Here is a 19,757-nt window from a genome sequence, read left to right as displayed (position 1 = left end):
GGTTTTCCTGATAAATTGCTCTGAATCGAAAATGTTCTTCCCTTTTAATCTATTTACATGTGAAATTTTGAAAAAAGGAGCTTTTATTGTTTACCCAAATACAAGACGTGGTACTGACTTGGTTTTGGTTGAATTGAAGTTAACGCGAATAGACGCACAGTAGAATCTTTCTCTTTTTTTCTTTTCTTTTACCATCATGAAATCAAGAAAGTTATGCAAATGGAAATATTGTGATGATGTTGACTGACCAACTGATTCAACAGATTCTCACTCTCCCATTCTAATTTTATTGTTTCAATTGAAGGAGAATATTACATGCGACTATAGGGAGCACATGTAGATGTGGAAGTTGTTTGGTAAAATCAAATTATTACTTCTGATTTTTTTTTATATTTAAAAGAGTAATACTAATAAGAGCTTCTCTAATCGAACTACATCTCACCAAATATGGCGTTCGTTTTTCTCCAATGAAACTCTATATGCAAAGCCAAATTTTTATTTTTAGAGTTTTGTGAATAGAGCAATGTCAAATTTGGTGTTGCACTATTTACAAAACTCTAAAAAATATAAAAATATTTTATTGTTACTTTTATTATAATATAAATATTATATTATTTATTAATTGATTACATTTTATAACTAGAATTAATATACCAAATTGTGTTTTTATCTTATGATTTATAGTAATATAATTTTTAAGTGTAATTAATATAAAATTTAATTGTAATTACTATAAATACATAAAATAGTTAAATTAATATATACTGTCATTAAGATTAAATAAAGCTCAATTAAAAACACTGAAAACATAAAATTACAAAATTAAAATCAAACATACATAAATTTCAAATAAAACAAGATAAGTTTTAAAGACATAATATAAAATTAAGAAATCTTATAAACCTTTATAAGAAATTTTATATATTTTTATAAAAAAATCTTATAAAGACTTATAAGTAAAATCAAGGACCAAAAAGCTCATATTGAATTTCGAAATGCAATAATCGAACATTTGTGGTCTGAATATGCTAATTCTGAGAATTAGTATTATGTATTTTATTTTCTATTTTTTTATTTTATCGATTGTAATTATTTTTCATCACTGAATGTAATGTTAGAAATAATTAGTTGTTAATCTATTATATGAATAATTAGTATTTATCAAAACTATTAAAATGTAAAGAAAATTTTAAATTTAATAATAATATAATAAAAATATCTGTTTTTAGTGTGAGATTTGCTGTTGTGGTTGGAGATGATAAAAACCACTATTCATCCAAACACCAAATTTGACGCTATTCACAATACCAAAATTTAGTGTTTAGATGAATAATAGTTGGAAATGGTCTAAGTACTAACAGATAACTAGATAATTAAGTTGACCAATTATGATACATTTTCAATAGTATTTAGAGAAATAAAATTACTATCTACTTCTTCTCTTCTTTATTTATTTATTATTTTTTTCTCTCCATCAATTCCTTTCTCTTCTTCTTCTTTTTCTCCTTCTTCTTCTTCGACTCCCATAATACCATCTTTCTCTCTCTATGTGCAAGAATTAATTTACAAAGTTGATGGTAGAACAAAAATAAACATTGTTTCTCTGCTTATTGATGGGCTTTTCTTCATCCTCATTTTGGACGTTTCCATCAGAAGTAGTGGGGGTGAGGTTGAACGGAGACGGCCAAAAAAATTATAACTATGACCACATGATCCAACTTTATCTGAGAAATAACATTTACAATAAATTAACTGAAAAACAACGACAGATTCACCAAAACTAGAAAATAAATATTATATATTATAGTTAGCAAATTAACATACTATGTTAACATGTTACATAAATTATTTATGTATCGTTAGCAAGCTAACATATTATGTTAACACATTACATGTACTACAAGAAAACATGGTAATACCATCGAACTTTTACGTCAAATTTAAATCGAAATTTATGTCGAATTTACATCTAAGTTATGTTGTTTTGATAAATCGACTTAAACTCGACGCAGATCTGGATCGACGTAAATTTGATGTAAAATTGCGTCAGCATTACGACGATTTGACGACCAAAATATATTCGTTGTAATATCGATGTAAATTGTATATCGATTTTACGATGAATCTTATTTTCGTCATGATTCGATGTAATAATGATGTAAAAATTTATTGCAAATTCGATGCAAAATTTCCATGCAAAATTGTTGCTACTCATACCAAATTTCTATAAATATCTTCTCACTTCTATCATAATCTAGCAAAAAAAAAACTTATAAAGACACAATTGTGTTGAGTCTTTGAGTTTTTCAGTATAATTTTATAAACTTTGTCATAATAAAATAACAAAGTTTTAAATAAAATTAAAATTTTCTAAAAATGTCTATATACGATCTACGAAAGTGGATGTATATGCGTGAAAATGTGGAAGAGGGTTTGATGGAAGATTACAAGAACATGCTAGAAATGTTTATAAATTAGGCCGGCAATATGCAAACAACCACAGAAAGTGGAATGATGTTTTGTCCTTGTTTGAAATGCAAAGTTAGGAAACATGTCTTAATCGAAACAGTGTGGAAGCATTTTCTAAATAAAGGGTTTATGCCGCAATACTTTATTTAGTATCAACATGGAGAGCGTTGTGGTGATAATATTTGGCGGCCAGCTGGTAGGAATACGGGTGGTAGTAATATTCAGGATGAAGGCGTTGGGGATAATAATTTTAATGCATCAAATTATTATCAAAGTAGTCATGATCAAGGTCAAGATCATGATAGGATGTATGATATGGTTATAGATGCATTTTAGGATGAGACGCATGATGATATAGTTGAGGAACCCAATGCAGATGCCAAACACTTTTATGATATGTTAAATGCTGCAAAACAACCACTATACGATGGATGTAGAGAAGGACTTCCTAAATTGTCATTAGCAGCTAGGATGATGACCATTAAGACTGATCATAATCTATCTGAAGTTTGCATGAACGATTGGGCTGATCTAATCTATCTGAAGTGACATTTGTTTCATATCCACGAGTTTGAAATACGGGGATAACATGGTTAGCGATCATTAAAGTGGCTCCACGGAGTATACTTGATGGTGTAGATCTACAACCTATGCAACAAGATACATGTCCTGACATCACTGAACCAGAGGTTGATGAACATACCCTTTTAAGTGATCTACGCAGTAAACAAGTTGAAGACCTTCCCAATGATGACACTAAAGAGGATTCTTTAGATGAATTTGCTGAAACTGATGATGAATATTGCAAAGGACAAATATTGCAAACCCTATATGAGGGTTTTGCATTTGCATCGATATTACGTCGATCTTTACATTTTTGACGTAAATTCGATGCAAGAGCTAAACCCTAACATAGGGTTTGCAATATTTGTCCTTAAAACATCTTTTTCTGGATTGAGGTATGACAGTAGTTTAAGGAAGCTACAATTAATTGAACATAATTGTAAAAATTTAAAGTATTGATTTTAAGTTTACGTTAAAATTATATCGATTTCTGAAAACGACTGAAAATTACATCATTTTGACGTCGAAATATTTGAAATCGACGTAACTTCGATGTAAAAATCAACCCCTAAACTTTAAAAGGTTCATTTACAATGTTTTAGAATGTTTTCATCCTTCCTAGTAGCACTATTATACAATGTACACAATAGTTTCTGGTAAAAAAAAAAACTTCAAAAAAGTATTGAGAATGCATGTAATAAAGTTCTTATAAGTATATATGTACATTGATGAAAGATGTTATCTTAGAAGCTAATTACATATAAAAAAATTCTGATCCTTTCTTTTATCTATAATTTAGTAATACACACATCCATTTATAACATATGGAACCTTTCTACATCTTCAAAATTGAAAATACAATTTTTTGGACAAATATCTCATCGAAATTACGTCGTTTTTTTTTAAATATATATATATATATATATATTTTTTTTTATATATTTTTGATGTAATGGAGATGTAACATGGGATCCATGTTGCATCGAATTTACGTTGAATTCGACGATGCAACGTGGATCCCATGTTGCATCTCCATTACGTCGATCCCTTCTCTATATATATGGGATGCCACTTCTCCAAATCGTTGCTCATTCCTTTTCCTTCCTTTCCTTAGCGAGTTTGGTCTCCTCTTCCAAGTAACTTTTTTTTTTGTAAATATATATATATAGAATATGAGGTAATTAGATATAAGAACGGAATTAGATATAAGATCGAAACTAGATATAAGATCAGAATTAGATATAAAATTATATAATTAATTTTATATATTTTTTTAAATGTTTTTCAGATATGACCCTCCGTCAATTGCACTACATGCAGTTTTTGAGCGAGGGTACTAGTACGAGTAGCTCGACTAGTAACACCAACGCTGAGGAGATGCTGAGTTTTTCTTCCTGGCACGTTCCCAAAAGTTCAGGAACTGCACCTCCACCGCCACCTCCACCACCTGCGGCATCCGAGGTACAACTACCATTAATGCTGATAGGGATCTTAGTATAGATGATTTTGTAATTAGTTTAGAGAACTAATTTGGAAATTATGTATTTTGTAATAATTTTAGAATTTTATAATGATTTTAAAATATTATTTTCGAATTATTAATTTTAATTTTCTAATTTTTTCTATTTTAGTATTTTGCAAATCGACGTAAATCTGTCGTAAATTACCGACAAAGTTATGTCGACCATCAATTTTACATCGATATAATTACGTCGATTTAACGTCGTCTTGTTACAAGGATTTTATGTCGATTTTTTAAAAACTATGTAAAGCCGACGTAAAAATTGATGTAAAATCGATGTCAATATACATCGATAAAGATGTCGTAAGTTCGATGTAATATTTACGTCAATATTATGTCGATTTTAGACCGTCAAAATTACGTCGATATATAACGTTACGTCGAATTTACGTCGATTTGTGGTTTACGACGATAGAATTACGTCGAAACAAAAATTTGACGTAAATTTGACGGAATTCTTATATTGCGTTGAATTTATATCGATTTGGTCCGACGTAAATGAGCTATTTTCTTACGTAGCTCATTTAGCATGTTAACATGCTAATAAATATCAGATAACATGGTAATAAAATATCAAATATTATTGTTAACTTTGTTAGTATGTTAATAAATAACAGATATTATTGTTAACTTTGTTAGCATGTTAACAAATATCAGATATTATTGTTAGTATGTTAACATACAATGTTAGCAAGTAACTACATAAATTTGTTTTAATATGGTAACTGAGTTAACACGATACTTGCGTTAATTTTCAATTTTTTATAATATAATAATGATGATGAATAGTGTATGTGACGAATAGATCAACTAATAGAAAGATAATTGACGATAAATTTATTAACAGTATCAATTTAACTTGAAAATAAAAATATTGTGATGAATGGTATTTTTGTAATTAACATAAAATTGAAGAATATTTATAGGATAATTTTTTTATCTTTCATAACCACCTAATTTTTAAGTATCTATCTAAATTTATGGTCAATCATTAGTTTAGAGTTAAGTAACTCTATTTAAAACTTATAACACAAAAAAGTGAAGCTATTAAACATATTATCAATACAAGTAAAACTAGATCAAAGAACGCAACTTTGATTTGTATATATACCATTAGATTTTATAGTGATAAACTCAATACAAATTCAATAAACTCAATACAAATTTAATAAACTCAACAAAATAATGAAAAAAACATCTTCAATAGTAATAATTAGATAAGGTCACTAAAAACTAAAAAGTTAGAAACGGACCATATTCCAACAAATTTTTTGAAGTAACTTAATCATATACAGAAGTTGGTGATTGATAATACCTGATTTTGACCACTTTTATGGATCATTTTTAATATTTTATGCAGGTGTTTTCACTCAGATTTAAAATTTTTTAAATGATTTCTCTGTTTTAGAATCTCAAAAGAGTTTTCAGGTTATTTTGACAAAAGGAATGCACTTGGGAGCAAAAAGCGTGACTTTGGATAAATTCAGACCGTCGAAAGTTTGGTAACAAATGGAGGCCTTTCCACCGTCCGATCATCCCCAAATTTTGACACAAGATAGGGGAGACAACCGGTTTTCCAATACAACTGGAATCAAAGCAATCCAACGGTTAGATCTTCAGATATGGTCGATACACTGAAGGCAAATCATCACAGTCAGAAGCTCACCCGCGGCCAAAACATATCCGCCGGGGGTGCGAAATTTTAGACCGCGGGGAGCTCAATTCCGAGCCTCAGAAGCCCATATCAAATCCCAAGTCACTCCCGTCATTATTCCTGCAAATCCTAGGCGTTCCCGATGACTCAAGACACTAAATAAACTCCTTTAAAGTCGTTTAGAAGGGTGTGCCACATTTTTCACCAGGAATCCTAGAAGAGAAGCTCGCCCAGAAGAGGAGCCACCGAGAGGGGCACCATCGGCCCTCATTCTTGAACCTGTTCTTCGTTTCTAAACTCTGTCTATTTCAATTCTCTGCAATTCTAAATACTCTTGTGATGTTGAATTCAAATATGTCTGAGTAATTTCCGAGTTGGGTTTTTAAGGGATTTTTCAAAGGGAATTTCATGTCTTGATCTTATGCTTTATTCGATTTAGGGTTCAAAGTCTTCTAGGAGTCCTTCGTTCATTCTTGTTCCCTATGATGTTTCTGTTGCTAACCGCTTAGAAATTGATCTCAGTAATTGGATCCACGAGAGTGTTGTATCGAATTACCAGACCTAGAAGTGATCGAGCGAAATCGCTGTAGGAGACGAAAGCTACCTATAGAGAATCGCGAGCATGGATGAATTCTGTTTTCAATGCATGATCTTATTCGCAGCATGAGAGCGAGAGTTAATTGATGTGTTGAGTGATTAGATGATTAGGGTGACGACAATTGACTAATCTTACATATGTCTATTCGAGTTCGGGATCCTCACTAGTTGATTTCCTTTATCGATTTGTTTGTCTTTTGATCACTTCATGAACCCCTGCAAAAACCCTTTAGACCCAGCGATTTGTTCCCATTGTTTTACAACCTTTTTATTTCGACTTACACTTAGATTTAGTAACACCAAAACCAAAAACCCCCATTTACTTGTTCTGCTAGTCTTAAGTCTTGATTGATTCACACTGAAATCTTAAAATCTTTGTGGTTCGACCCCTAAGTACTACAACGTACATCTGTGCACTTGTAGATATTTAGGGTTATAAATTTAAAACGTGAAGCTAGAAGTAACCCTTGATCTCTTAGCATCAGTGATTGATTCTTAATTCGAGAGGAAATAGGATTGACGAGGTGCATGGGGTCCTGGGCTTAAAAACCGACCCGAGAAGACCCAAACCGACCTGAACCAGAAATCAAGGTTCGGTTCTGATTCAATTCTGCCAAATTACCCAATTGGTTCTTATGCAAATATATGTCGGGTCTCGGATCGGTTCGGGTAAAACCCGATATTCATTCGGATACCCAAATAACCTGCAAAAAAAAACATTAGAGATAAATAATATAGATCTACGATTGGCCATCTAATTTATCGATGGATGGGATTAGAACATAAAGTTTAGTTAGTTATATGTTAATTGTGTGATTATTTTATTTTTTGGTTATGAAATCCTCAAATAGACTCGACCTTATGAAAACATTCCGATTTCTCTCTCTCACTTTACCTTATTTGTTCTATTTTTTCTTGTAAATAGATTCAAGCTGGAAGTCCTAGAACGACACCGACACCTCCAACTCCAGTCACCGACACCATCTCTTCCGAATCGAAATCCCGACACAGCTTCATCCAGGAATCATCATTCGCAGGTATGGGTTGGTTGTTGAATCTTCTTCTAGCCCTAGATTTCTCTTTTTTCTTTTGATTTGGGGATAACCCGTTAAGGACCGAGACCAAGTACCGACACAGGTTCATCGAGTTGATTTTGTAGATGGGTTCTTCATCACCTCACCTGAGTGATTACGAACCATAAGATGAAGGAGAGAAATTCGAGACTGCTGCTCCTGCACCTGCATCCGCGTGTGGAAGTAAGAAGAGGAAAGCTACACCGGCGGAGAAGAGGTGTAACACGACGCCAAGGTCCTTCGTCTGGCAACACTACACAAGAACTGAACCTCGCGAAGAGAATAAGTGCACTTGCAACTACTGTCGGAAGGAGATGGGATGTACACTACAAAAAAAAGGCTTTTAACGTCGTTTGATTTATTACTTAACGTCGGTATTTAACTGAAGCCAAAGTAATAGCGTCGGTTTCTAAAGGAACGTAACAACGCCTGACGCCAAATTATTTTTCTTCGGATAAATAAGTGACGTCAAATTTAACATCAAAATTATAACGTCGTTTCTTTTGTAGTATTAAGCATCAGTTATAAAACCGACGCAACTATGCGAAACTTTTTATATTCATATTAATTAATTATTAAATGTACGAAAATTTGTAAAAATGTGATTCCACTAGGATTTACAAAACATGATTCCAAATAATCAAATTATTGATATAAAATTAAATAATTAATATGTTATTACTTATTACACATAAAGCAACTCTGTTTTCTATCTTATGCACAACACACAATATTGCCTACATATTTGTAGTACTCTTCTAAAAAAGCTCCCGTCTTTGTAACAACCCTGAAATCAGATAAAAATTACAGAACTATTTAGTTTTAGAATAATATCACATTATACAAATATATCACTATATGTATTTATACATACACATCTACTACAGTTATTTTAAACGGAACAAACATACAACGAATGCTTGATGCTCTGTTTGAAAGATTATGATTCAATTAGGTAAGTTTCTCCTATAAATTGTAATTAATCAATGTGAATAGAAAGCTGACACAAACAAGTACTGTACTCAAACGTAGTTTGTATTCGAAAATTGAACTCTCAAGAATCATAATAACTACATTTAATCAAGTCCTATAGTAAGGAATGTCTCTAGCAATATATAAGGCACTAGAAGATCATTCCAGTCTATATTACGCCTTAATAAACAATTAAACTACTCAAACGAACAGAGAACTAACCTCATGTGTTCTGGTTCCCTCTTAGATTAACCTCGATCCCGTCTCATCTAAGATGCAATAAGAAGCTCTCCTTAGACTTGGTTGAAGCATGTCTCGTCTTGCTGCAACATAAAAATATTCTACAAGGTTAAAGTAGAATGAAACAAGTAACATTTCCAGTAGAGCAATCGTTCCTTTCCAATGTTCATCACATGCTTAGATACAGAAAAAAATACAGAGATCACCCTCAATCTTTTAAGACAAGCTAGTTGTAGGATCAACATAAGGAATCATATAAATGTCGTCTTTCCTCTTGCATCTCTGCAAATATCACATAGTTTGATTTGTATTATAATTTGAGCACCAATAAAAAAACAAAATATGTAATGTTCACATATGATCATCGTGCTTACGCTGTATATTCTGTAAACATATGATCATAAGATATAGTAAACATATATATGATCATCGTGCTTACGCTGTATATTCTGTGAAGTTATTTCATCAAAGAATTAGCTTTACAGTTTAATTAGGTCAGAACTGCATAATCTACCATTTCATTCCCAAACTCCCATTTCACATACGACATAACAGATTCCATCTGAAAGTTCATCGTCAAAACAAGGAAAATGATTTGACTAAGTAGCAAATTAGAGACCAAATATTGAGTGACACCACAAGTTCTTCCAAATTAAAAGAGATCAAAGCAATCAAAATCTGATTAGAAATTACCTTCGAATCGAGCTAAGATTTCTGAAATTGGATATTCCTCACCGAAGACTCTATCCAAAAACCCTACCAAACAATTTCTACGAATCCATCATAACATCAAATCAAATCTAAATTATTTATAAAACCAAGTTATTGAATCAGAGAGACAACATAATGATCGATAATTTCTTCGTTCTGGAGCCGATTTACGAGTATCACAAGATAGAAAAGAAAAACTACAGAATCGAATCGAAATTTGATTTCCCGGATATGAATTCCGATAGAGAATGATGAAAGATTCAAAGTAATCAGAGACGAGAGATAATGAAAAACTTTATGGTCGATTCAAGTGGAGTTCTCTGAATTTTCCAGATAATGAAAGTATCGTGTGGGTGTCCCAAAAAGCGACGAATTAATTTACTTTAATAACCGATATCAATTACGTCGCTTATTAAACCGACGCTAAACCGCTTCTTACTTCTAATTTTAAAGTCGGTTTATCAAACGACGTTAGAAATGTGACGTCTTCTAACGGATCTCTTGTAGTGGTAAGACAACATCCGGGACAACAAGCTTGAAGAAACATTTATTGTGTTGCAAGGCATATGCGTCATGGAGTGCGACCAAAGCTCAATCCCAACACACTCTAAATCAAAAAGGTAACGAAGGTGAGCTCAAGTTATCAAAGGTCTCCGAGAAAGTTTTCTATGAAGCTTGTAATGAGATGGTGGTTTTGGGTGAGCTGCCTTTAGCGTTTGTAGATAGTTTGTCTTTAAGACATTTTTGTGCAAGGATGAAGCTCCCTACACAACATTCTCGAAGACAAGCTACTCGTGACATCATTGAGATGTTTGTCAAGAGGAAATCAGCGATGATGTAGATCTTAAAGGCTAATAAGCAAAGGCTCTCCTTGACAACAGACATCTGGGTTGCTCCAACGACAGCATCTTCATATATGGTGATTACTGCACATTTCATTGATGAATATTGAAATTTTAGGAAGATAATTATAGGTTTTAGGCCTGTCACAGACCATAAGGGGAAAACGATAAGTGTTGTTCTGATTGAGGTTTTAGTTGAATGGGGTATAAACAAGTTGTTCACCATTACGGTGGACAATGCAACTGCAAATACCTCAGCTTTGAGGAGGTTCAGGGAGGCATTCGTTGAAGGAGGAGGTCAGCTGTTTTTAGGAGGTCAGCATATGCATCTCTGATGCTTTGCTCATATTATCAACCTGGTAGTAAGGGATGGTTTAGCTGAAATGGATGCTGTCGTGACTGCAATTCGTAATAGTGTCAGTTATGTAAGAGCTTCGACGAATAGAGTGAAGGCTTTTGATCTTCGAGTTGAGTCACGGAGGATGAAAAGGGGGAGTTTAACTCTGGATTACAAAACCAGATGGAACTCCACCTATCTGATGCTTTTGAGAACTCTTAAGTTCAAGTCTGCCTTCATGCAGATGGCTGAAGAAGACAAGTTGTACACTGATTATTTTCAAGAAAAGGTTGATGGAACGAAAAGGATTGGGGGGCCTACACCAGATGATTGGGATTCTGTGGCAAGGTTAGCAAGGTTTCTAATCATTTTTTACAAGTCTACTCTAGTGGTATCAGCTTCCACTTCTGTCAACTCTTACAAGTGTTACAACGAAATTGTAACGATTGAAAGAAACCCCATTAAGCTTAGCAATGAGGGTGATAAGGGTTTAGTGAGTAAAGCCATAGCAATGAGGGAAAATTTTGATAAGTATTGGGGTGGAACAAAGAAAATCAATTTGTTGTTGATTGTTGTTAGTATTTTGGATCCAAGGAACAAGATGAAGTTTGCGGATATGTGAGTGTTGAAGCTAAAATACTTCATGACTCAGTTGTAGATGTTCTGAAGGAGTTATTTGATGAGTACAGTGCTGCTCAGATCCCAGTTGTGAACCCCTCATCTTCTCAGTCTGTAGCATCATCATCTCAGACTCAGAATCACAATTCACAAGATTCTCAAGAGCTGGTAGCTGGTGATTTCGACTTAGAGTCAGAGTTTGGATATGAAAAAATGGAATCTTTATACAAAGAGATGGCAAGTGAAATCGGGTTTCACGATGCAAGTAACGAGTTAGATTTGTATCTAAAGGAGAGAACCGAGAATCCAAAGACAACTATGGGTGGTGTAGAGTATGATGTGTTGGGTTGGTGGAGTCTCAACCGCCAAAAATATCTTGTATTATCTGAGATTGCAAGAGATGTTCTAGCAATGCAGGTTACTTCTGTTGCTTCAGAGTCTGCTTTCAGCACAAGCAACCGGATATTAAGTCCTTCTAGAAGTTGCTTAACACATTATATGATAGAAGTTATAATGTTGACCCAGCAATGGATGAAGACTGAGATACACTTGAATGAGAGGGGAGTTGCTGTTACGAATGAGCAATTGCTTGCTGAGACTGAATATGAAGACAACCTACAGAGAGGTAAACATTACATTCATTCAAGTCTTTTTCAGTTGGTCGAACTCTAATAAAAAGAACAAGATTACATTAGCTTCATAACTCCTTTTTTTAGAGTTCGAAGATAAAGGTGAAAAAGAAAACTGATTTTTCATCTGCAATAAGGTATGAGACTATAATTATATTCGATTACTTATGATTGGTTTGCTAGTTGCTACTTTGCTTATATGTGAGTGAGAGTGTGAGGCTATGATCCTATTTGTTTTTTGCAGCACAAGTGGTAGACATTAGACCACTTACACAGAATGAAAAGGCTGAGAGTCTGAGATAACACAGTGAGACACTGATCTTCTTTTTGTTTGTGTTCTTTGTCTTAATTTAGACTTTGTAACTTGCCTTTGGAAATGCTTTTGGAACATGGTAATGTTTTGGGATGATTTTGTTGTTGTTGGCTTCTTTTGGAGGTCTAAGTTTGAATATTGGCTTTGTTGTTGTTGAACACTTTCATTTGAAGTTTTATTGTTATGTTTCGAATTATTCAAAGTGTTTGTTTGTTTTTAAATTTTTACATAGCAAAATTTTCATATTATGTGCAATATTATCGGGTCCTTGTGTCTATTCAGGTCTATTCAGGTCTTATTTGGGTTTTTTTTTTAAAATCTAAAAAGTTTTGGGTCCAATTCGGTTTTTTTTTAAAAAGAAATCCGACGTGAATTCGAAAAGAACCGAACCGAACCGAACCAAAATTTACAAAATAACTGAATGGACCTAATTCTTTCAGATCCAAATAACCTGATATCCGAAATACCCGACCCAACCCGAAGGCCCAGGACTCTTATATAAAGAGATGAGGGAGACAGAAAACAGAGAAGGAGCAAGAAATTCTGCAAAAAATCTCAAATTAGAAGTAGAAACGACCAATTCTTTGCTAAAACAACCGACCAATTCTTTACAATTTCTGCATTTGTAGATTTACAATGTCTTGATTCTTGATTCTTGCAATTAAATATTCATAAACAAACACTTTTGATTACGTGTATTCTTCAAATAATCAAATATTTTTTAATTAGCCAAACATTGACGCTAGAATGAAGGGAAATTAAAGTATAAAGTACGTGAGATCAACTATATTTGTGTAAGTGGCTCCGTCCACTTTTCTGGTGGCTTTTCGGTAAAAATGATCGTTGGAAATTGGAATGACCGAATTGTAGGAGTGACAGATTCGTCTATGCGAACACTGTAATTAAATACTACTTCCGTTTCACAAAGAGTGTCGTTCTGACACTAATTTTTTGTTTCAAAAAAAATGTTGTTTTAGAATTCTAATGTAATTTTTAACATAAAATACTATTTTTAACCTCAATAAATTAAAAAATTAATTATAAATATAATTTCAAAAGTCATTTTCTGCAAATTAATAAGAGTATAAGAAACTTTTTATCTTATTTTTTAATTTGTGTAAAGAATGTCAGAACGATTGTGAAACGGAGGGAGTATACTCATATGTCAAAACGGAATTTATTTGAATGGGAAACATAATATTAAGAGAAATTACATCCGATATCCATCAAAAAAATTATAATTAATAAATTAATCAAAAATTAAACTAGAATCAAAATTCTCTATATATTATATATTAAATACTAATTTTAACATTCTTTCATACAATAACGTAGAAATCAACGGCAATGCAAGATTTTAGTGAAAGTTAATTGGATCTCGATTATAATATTCAGGTATCTGATGATAAGATTGAGATTAAATTGCCACCACATCCACTAGTTTTTTCTGAGATAGTATCTATCTCTCTCTCCTAATAGGTTCTCTATCCCTCTAACTCTTCGCCATTGCAAACCTGTCGATATCGCCGTTCAGCTAAACATCACTTTTTAATACTTTTATTTCCTACATCTAATTTTGATACAACCTGATGAAAGATAATTTGTTTTCATGAATCATTTAGTGTATCATTAATGGTTTGTAATAGTTTGTTGTCTTAAATACAATTTTTCCTCGCCCTCTTATGAGAGAGAAGTCTATTTATATAAAACATCTATTTATAAAACGTCTATTCTCCATTATGTAGACAAATTAATGAAGTAAAAATAGTGATTTGCGACATTAATACAAGATACAAGAAACTATGAATCATTTCAATAATCCAAAATATTCTCAAATGAATGTTTCCTCTACTATTTGTTAGGCTTGTTAAAATATCTTCATGATTTTATTTGATCCGTATCTTTTTTTCATATCCACTTAACTAGTCATCATTCTTTAACGTGACCTTTTCTTTTGTGCATGTTGAATCAAATTTTTGGATGAGATAATTCCAAAAATTCTTCGTTTTCATTCAAGAGATGAGTTTTAGATCAATAACATTTCACAATAAATCGGCATAGTTAGAGAAACTCTTACACACAACACAACAAATTTTATTAATAAAACACCCTCGTCTCCAAGGTACGTACAAACAGCAAACCAACAAAGAAACTCAAACCAAACAAAGTATGTTATTACACAGACACAATTTGACGACAATGACAAGACAAGTTCGCATCAGCTTTATAAACCGATGCACACATAGAGCGTGGACTTGTAGTCACATCTCCTTTTATTCATCACACAAGCTTGCAAAGCTTTTTATATCTTACATTATTATAAGTATACATTAACAGTATCAAGCAAAAGACTTGTGGACAAGTCTCTCACTCAACTTAACGACGGAAGCTCCTAACCTGACGAGGCGGGTCGATCTCACTGTCGTTAAGCTTGACACCTGTGTAGACGGCTGCACCGGATATGGCACCAAGTGTAGGAGCCACCAGATAAACCCAAAGTGACCTGTAGTTTCCTGATGCAACAGCTGGTCCAAGAGTCCTCACCGGATTCATAGATCCACCACTCGATGGCCTATACAAAACTTAAATGTTTTAGAAACGTTTTTGATGCAATGATTCTAGAAAAATCTGATGCTTAAGAAAACTTTATTTGGATTTACCCTGCGACAAGAATGTTGAGCATGACTGTGGCTCCAACAGCTATTCCGGCCAATTCTCCAACCTGCTCATCAAACCCAATTAAAGAAAAAAGAATACTCATTAAAAAGAGTTAGCCACATAAAACTATCTCTGGCTAATAAATATAAAGCTTTATGTATTTCTGTATAATTATTTTTGTATTTACGTGTAGATGCTATGGTTAGGACCATCTCTAGCTAATAGGGCTCCTAAGAAAAGAAGAGTAAAATTCCTTTTTCAAAAAACTTTTTGGATTCATTTCAGAATCGGAATTTTTTTTTTAAAGAATTTCTTACAACACAACCATAACTTTAATATAAAAAAAGGATTTGGAATCTATAAAGTTGGATACCGTCCCGATTATGTAGTTTGCTTTCTTTTAAATGTAACCAAAACTTTTGAGTGTTTTAATTAAAAAAAAACATGGGTAAATTGCAACGCAAAAACCAAACTAAAGGGAAAAAGATTAATTCATACAGAATTTTTGGCTTCCGTTACGATACGTGAACTATGCAGATTCATGCACCAACTATCAAATTTGCTAAATCATACATCAAACAAAGTATGTACTTGGTATATGAATATGTACATCTTTAAAGTTCATGTATATATTCTAACCGTAAACCATAGCTAGTTTGTGTATGAATTGGTCGTGCAATTTTCCACAAACGAAGGAGGAACTATTTGCTATTCCATTTGCGTTTAAAATTTGGAAAATTCAAACTAAAATATATAGAATCAGTTAGAGAATGAGAGACTTACGGCACGAGTGTCGGTGGCAACGGCAGTAACAACGAAGAGGAGAATGAAAGAGATGATGAACTCAAGAGCAAATGCTTGTCCGATACTAGAAGATGGAACAGTGACACCTCCCGACATGAAAGGATGGAAAACAGCTTTGAGTGCGAACGAAGCGCAAATAGAAGCTGAGACTTGAGCCGCTATGTAAGCAGGCACGTGGGACCAAGGGAAGTGTCTAAGAGCTGCGAATGCTATGGTCAGTGATGGGTTTAAGTGAGCCCCTGAGATGTGACCCGTTGAGAGGATTATGATCATCACTGCGAGCCCTGCGCATGCTGCGTTACCGATTAGGGTTTCTGCTCCGTCGTATTTCTGGTTTACGATTGGACCGGCCGTAGCGGTGAATATCAAGATGAATGTTCCAACGAACTCTGCTCCGAGCTGCATCACACACAAGATAGCCACATGAAGTGAGAAGAGGAATAGAGAGGCTATAAAGAGAGACGTTTCTTGTGTAGCAAGTGTATGTTTATTTGAAGATACAAAATTTACTAAATATTTATCTGATATCTCAAAGTTTTTTTTGTCACAAAATAAAGAAATTATCAAGAATCATCACTAAAAGATACTATCAAAATTTAGTTTTGTTTCTGGTGTTTGATTTTTTAATATATGGATTATGCTATTTGTAAATGGATTTTCATGCAACTGTTTTTACTTTCTATGGAATATACTTAATTATTAATTAGTTAAATACAGTCAACGGTTAGTACATCGTATGAGCTGTCCATTTTCTCACCTCTCACTTGAACTAGCATCAATAAAAGATAAAAAGCTAAGCAAAAGAGCCATTATATAATTAGTACTAATCATACATAGCATCGCAAATAATAGTTAACTCTACGGAGTAATGATCTTATTGGTTGATGACAAAAAGATAAGGAGCCATGGCTGCTTCCGTCATGGACAGAGAAGAAACGCTCACAACAATTACATGAGTTGAAGACCTAACCGAACCATACGTAACATAATTTTTCCATAAAAATGTAAAATATAATATTGAAGTAATAATTATCTAATTTGTATTCGTCACTAGAAAAACCATTACTTTTCTTTATTTGTGTGATCATTTTGCTTTTCCTCAAAAGAAAAAAAACTTTATATTTCTGCAACTTGCGTGTTTAATAAAACAATTAAAGAATATGTTATCACATTCAAGAATCAAGACTATTAGCTCATTGAGTTTTACCCTCACAATAACGATATGGTTAAACAGTATGTAATTTTCTTACGTTTTCAGAACGTGATTCTATTGAATAGACAGTAACATATATAATAATAAAAATTCAAAATTAATAAACTATTTTAAATGTATACTGCATATATTAAATTTATAACTAGTAAACAAAACGTTATTCATCTAATAAATAAATGATTGTTGGTGTTTTAAATTTTACGTCTTATTAATTTTGTATTTTATTACTTTATTATGTTATTATTTAATAATTTAAACCAAAATAATATACATATATATATATACATTACATAAATTCAAATATGAGGAAATCGGTGCCCATTGAATAATTTAAGTTGAGGTGGGCCTTAATTATACTTATAGTACTACACTTTACCTGTTTCTGTAGTTTTATTTTATTAATATCAATTTTGTTTGTATTTTATATATTTATCATATACTCTACTCGGCAGTTTCTTTTAATTTTCGGTTCCGACTGCTAGTTCATGTCGTGTTACAATCTCTTCCAAGTGTGACGTAAACCCTTTGATCTTTTTGAATTAAAAAGAATATAAAAAATATTATCTTTTTGGTGATTACTTCTCTCCATTTCAAAGCTTACAAAATAAAAAAACTACTGAACCATAAATGTGCGATCGGTTCCTGAGTTTCCCTATAATAAATTATTTACGTCTCGATCTCATTGTAATTTGCGCAATTGATCTATCAAATTATATAGTACTATTTGTTATTGTTTTTCACGCGTCAATTCCAAAGTTTTCTAAATATAACTTTAGAGAAAATAAATAAATAAATTAAACAAATAAATGGAGCAAAGAAGAAGAGAGTTTATACGTACCTTGCGAGTGAGGGAGACACCAGGAGCGGGAAAATCGGTGAAGCACGTGTCGTGTTGACTCCAAGTAGTTCCCATAACCGGTAAGCATTTGCATGGAGGCATCGGTTTACGATGATCGAACGACATTGAGTCCACTCTCATCCCCGTGATCAACGGTCCTCCCGGCGTTCCTGGCGTCGGAGGAGCCGTCACCGCCACCGTACCCATCTCAGCCTCCGGCGGAGCCATCCCCAACTTTTTCTTAAGTTTTTTTTTTTGGTTTTTTTTTTAAGATAAGATACTAAATTCTAATTTTTTTTGTTTGTTTTTGTTTTGAGGGAAAGGAAATAAATTTGATAAAGACGAAATTTACATGATCTGAAGTTTTTATAAATTTGGGTTTACACTTGTGTTTTAAACTTCGCCAGGACTAGTTTCACCAAACACAAATTATAACGAGTGAGAGAGATCTATAAATGATAAAAATCAAAAACTTTTTTTTTTTGTTTTTTTGGGAGAGAAGAAAATGGATCTGGGACTTAAATTTACATGCTTTCAAGGATTTTTATAAAGCTGTTACTACGTTATAAGACGAAGAAGAACGAAGATAGCCACCTCACAAACAAAGAATCAAAATCAGAAACCGACTTTTAGAAAAAGAAAAGACAACAAACACATAGAGATGCGTACGCTACCACTGAACAAGTCTGATTCTCAAAAACTGAGGGTTGTGAAGAAGATGATGAAAGGTTTGGTTAGTATTTGAGCTTATCTTATATTTATGTGTTTGTGTTTATATAGAAAAAGAGGTTATTATGCATTGAACCCACAAAATATCAATTATAAAAAGTCAACTCCAATATCTTAATGCTTTTATATAACAGCTACATTCATCTTACTGACTCCCTTTTTTTCAGAGATTTTGATGATCTGCTAGAGTCACCGACGTTTTTTGTCACAGGCATCTTCGTTACCGTTCGATCTAAGCTAATATCTCCGTGTGTGACGCTTATGAATTGCACATGCACCGTGACGGTATCACTCATTCGCCACCCCACGACCCTCCAATAATGGAATATAAAATTGTTCTTAGTTAAGTCTAGGGAAGAGTGCTGATTCGTGTGGAACAAATTTAATGAGAACCAATTTCATTACTTTATAAGGGTAAATTTTTTTTTAATAGTAATAATTTTCGGTTGCAATGTATGATTATAGACAGATCCTAACTTCTAAGTGGACATGCATGAAGGGGAGGAGAAACAAAATCAATTAAGTTTTTTGTTTAACCAGAGATTCTCATATTTTCAATTAGGTACTACTGTATAAGATATATATCTATATATATATATATGTATATATATATATGTGTCAATGTATGTGAGGATAACCTTTACTATTCTGAAAAAAGTCGTTGAAAAAGAGAGATAAATATATAATATTTATTTGGGTATGTATTAGGGTTGGAACGGAGCCGGATATTCGGACTTTTCAAGGTATCCGGATCCGACTCCAGATTCGACGGGATTCGACGGATAATCAATTTTATTATTCAGATCCGGATCCGAAAACTTCGGATATCCGGAGACCGGATATACGGTTTAAATTGAATATTTACGGATATCCGACCGGATATCCGGTTTCGTTGATTTAAAAAAAAATCTTCAATTTTTCAAATTATAATAATTAAGATAACATATATAATTAAAATGTATCATCATAGCAAA

At 32.8% G+C, this 19,757-nt stretch overlaps 1 protein-coding gene and 1 long non-coding RNA gene across 4 annotated transcripts; both read right to left on the bottom strand.

Moving 5' to 3' along the window:
* Positions 1-8,429: 8,429 nt before the first annotated feature.
* On the bottom strand, positions 8,430-10,169 carry LOC112085216. 3 transcript variants are annotated; one of them, XR_002898775.1, is made up of 4 exons: positions 9,785-10,169; positions 9,466-9,653; positions 9,074-9,373; positions 8,430-8,666 (listed from the first exon to the last, which is right to left on the bottom strand). It is a non-coding gene; the product is annotated as an uncharacterized LOC112085216 (long non-coding RNA). The 3 variants fall into 3 exon arrangements; XR_002898774.1 differs by having other exon boundaries at positions 9,531-9,653; positions 9,785-10,167; XR_002898773.1 differs by having other exon boundaries at positions 9,074-9,653.
* Positions 10,170-14,618: 4,449 nt separating this feature from the next.
* Positions 14,619-18,815, bottom strand: LOC18014502 (probable aquaporin NIP5-1). Its single transcript, XM_006397006.2, has 4 exons — positions 18,055-18,815; positions 15,983-16,402; positions 15,202-15,263; positions 14,619-15,113 (listed from the first exon to the last, which is right to left on the bottom strand). The coding sequence occupies exons 1-4, from the start codon at positions 18,280-18,282 to the stop codon at positions 14,918-14,920; spliced, it is 906 nt and encodes a 301-aa protein (XP_006397069.1). The 5' UTR covers positions 18,283-18,815; the 3' UTR covers positions 14,619-14,917.
* Positions 18,816-19,757: the final 942 nt, after the last annotated feature.

This window comes from Eutrema salsugineum, unplaced genomic scaffold, assembly GCF_000478725.1.
Source record: "Eutrema salsugineum unplaced genomic scaffold, Eutsalg1_0 scaffold_3, whole genome shotgun sequence".
Classification (NCBI taxonomy): domain Eukaryota; kingdom Viridiplantae; phylum Streptophyta; class Magnoliopsida; order Brassicales; family Brassicaceae; genus Eutrema; species Eutrema salsugineum.
This window is presented reverse-complemented; position numbering and strand designations above follow the sequence as displayed.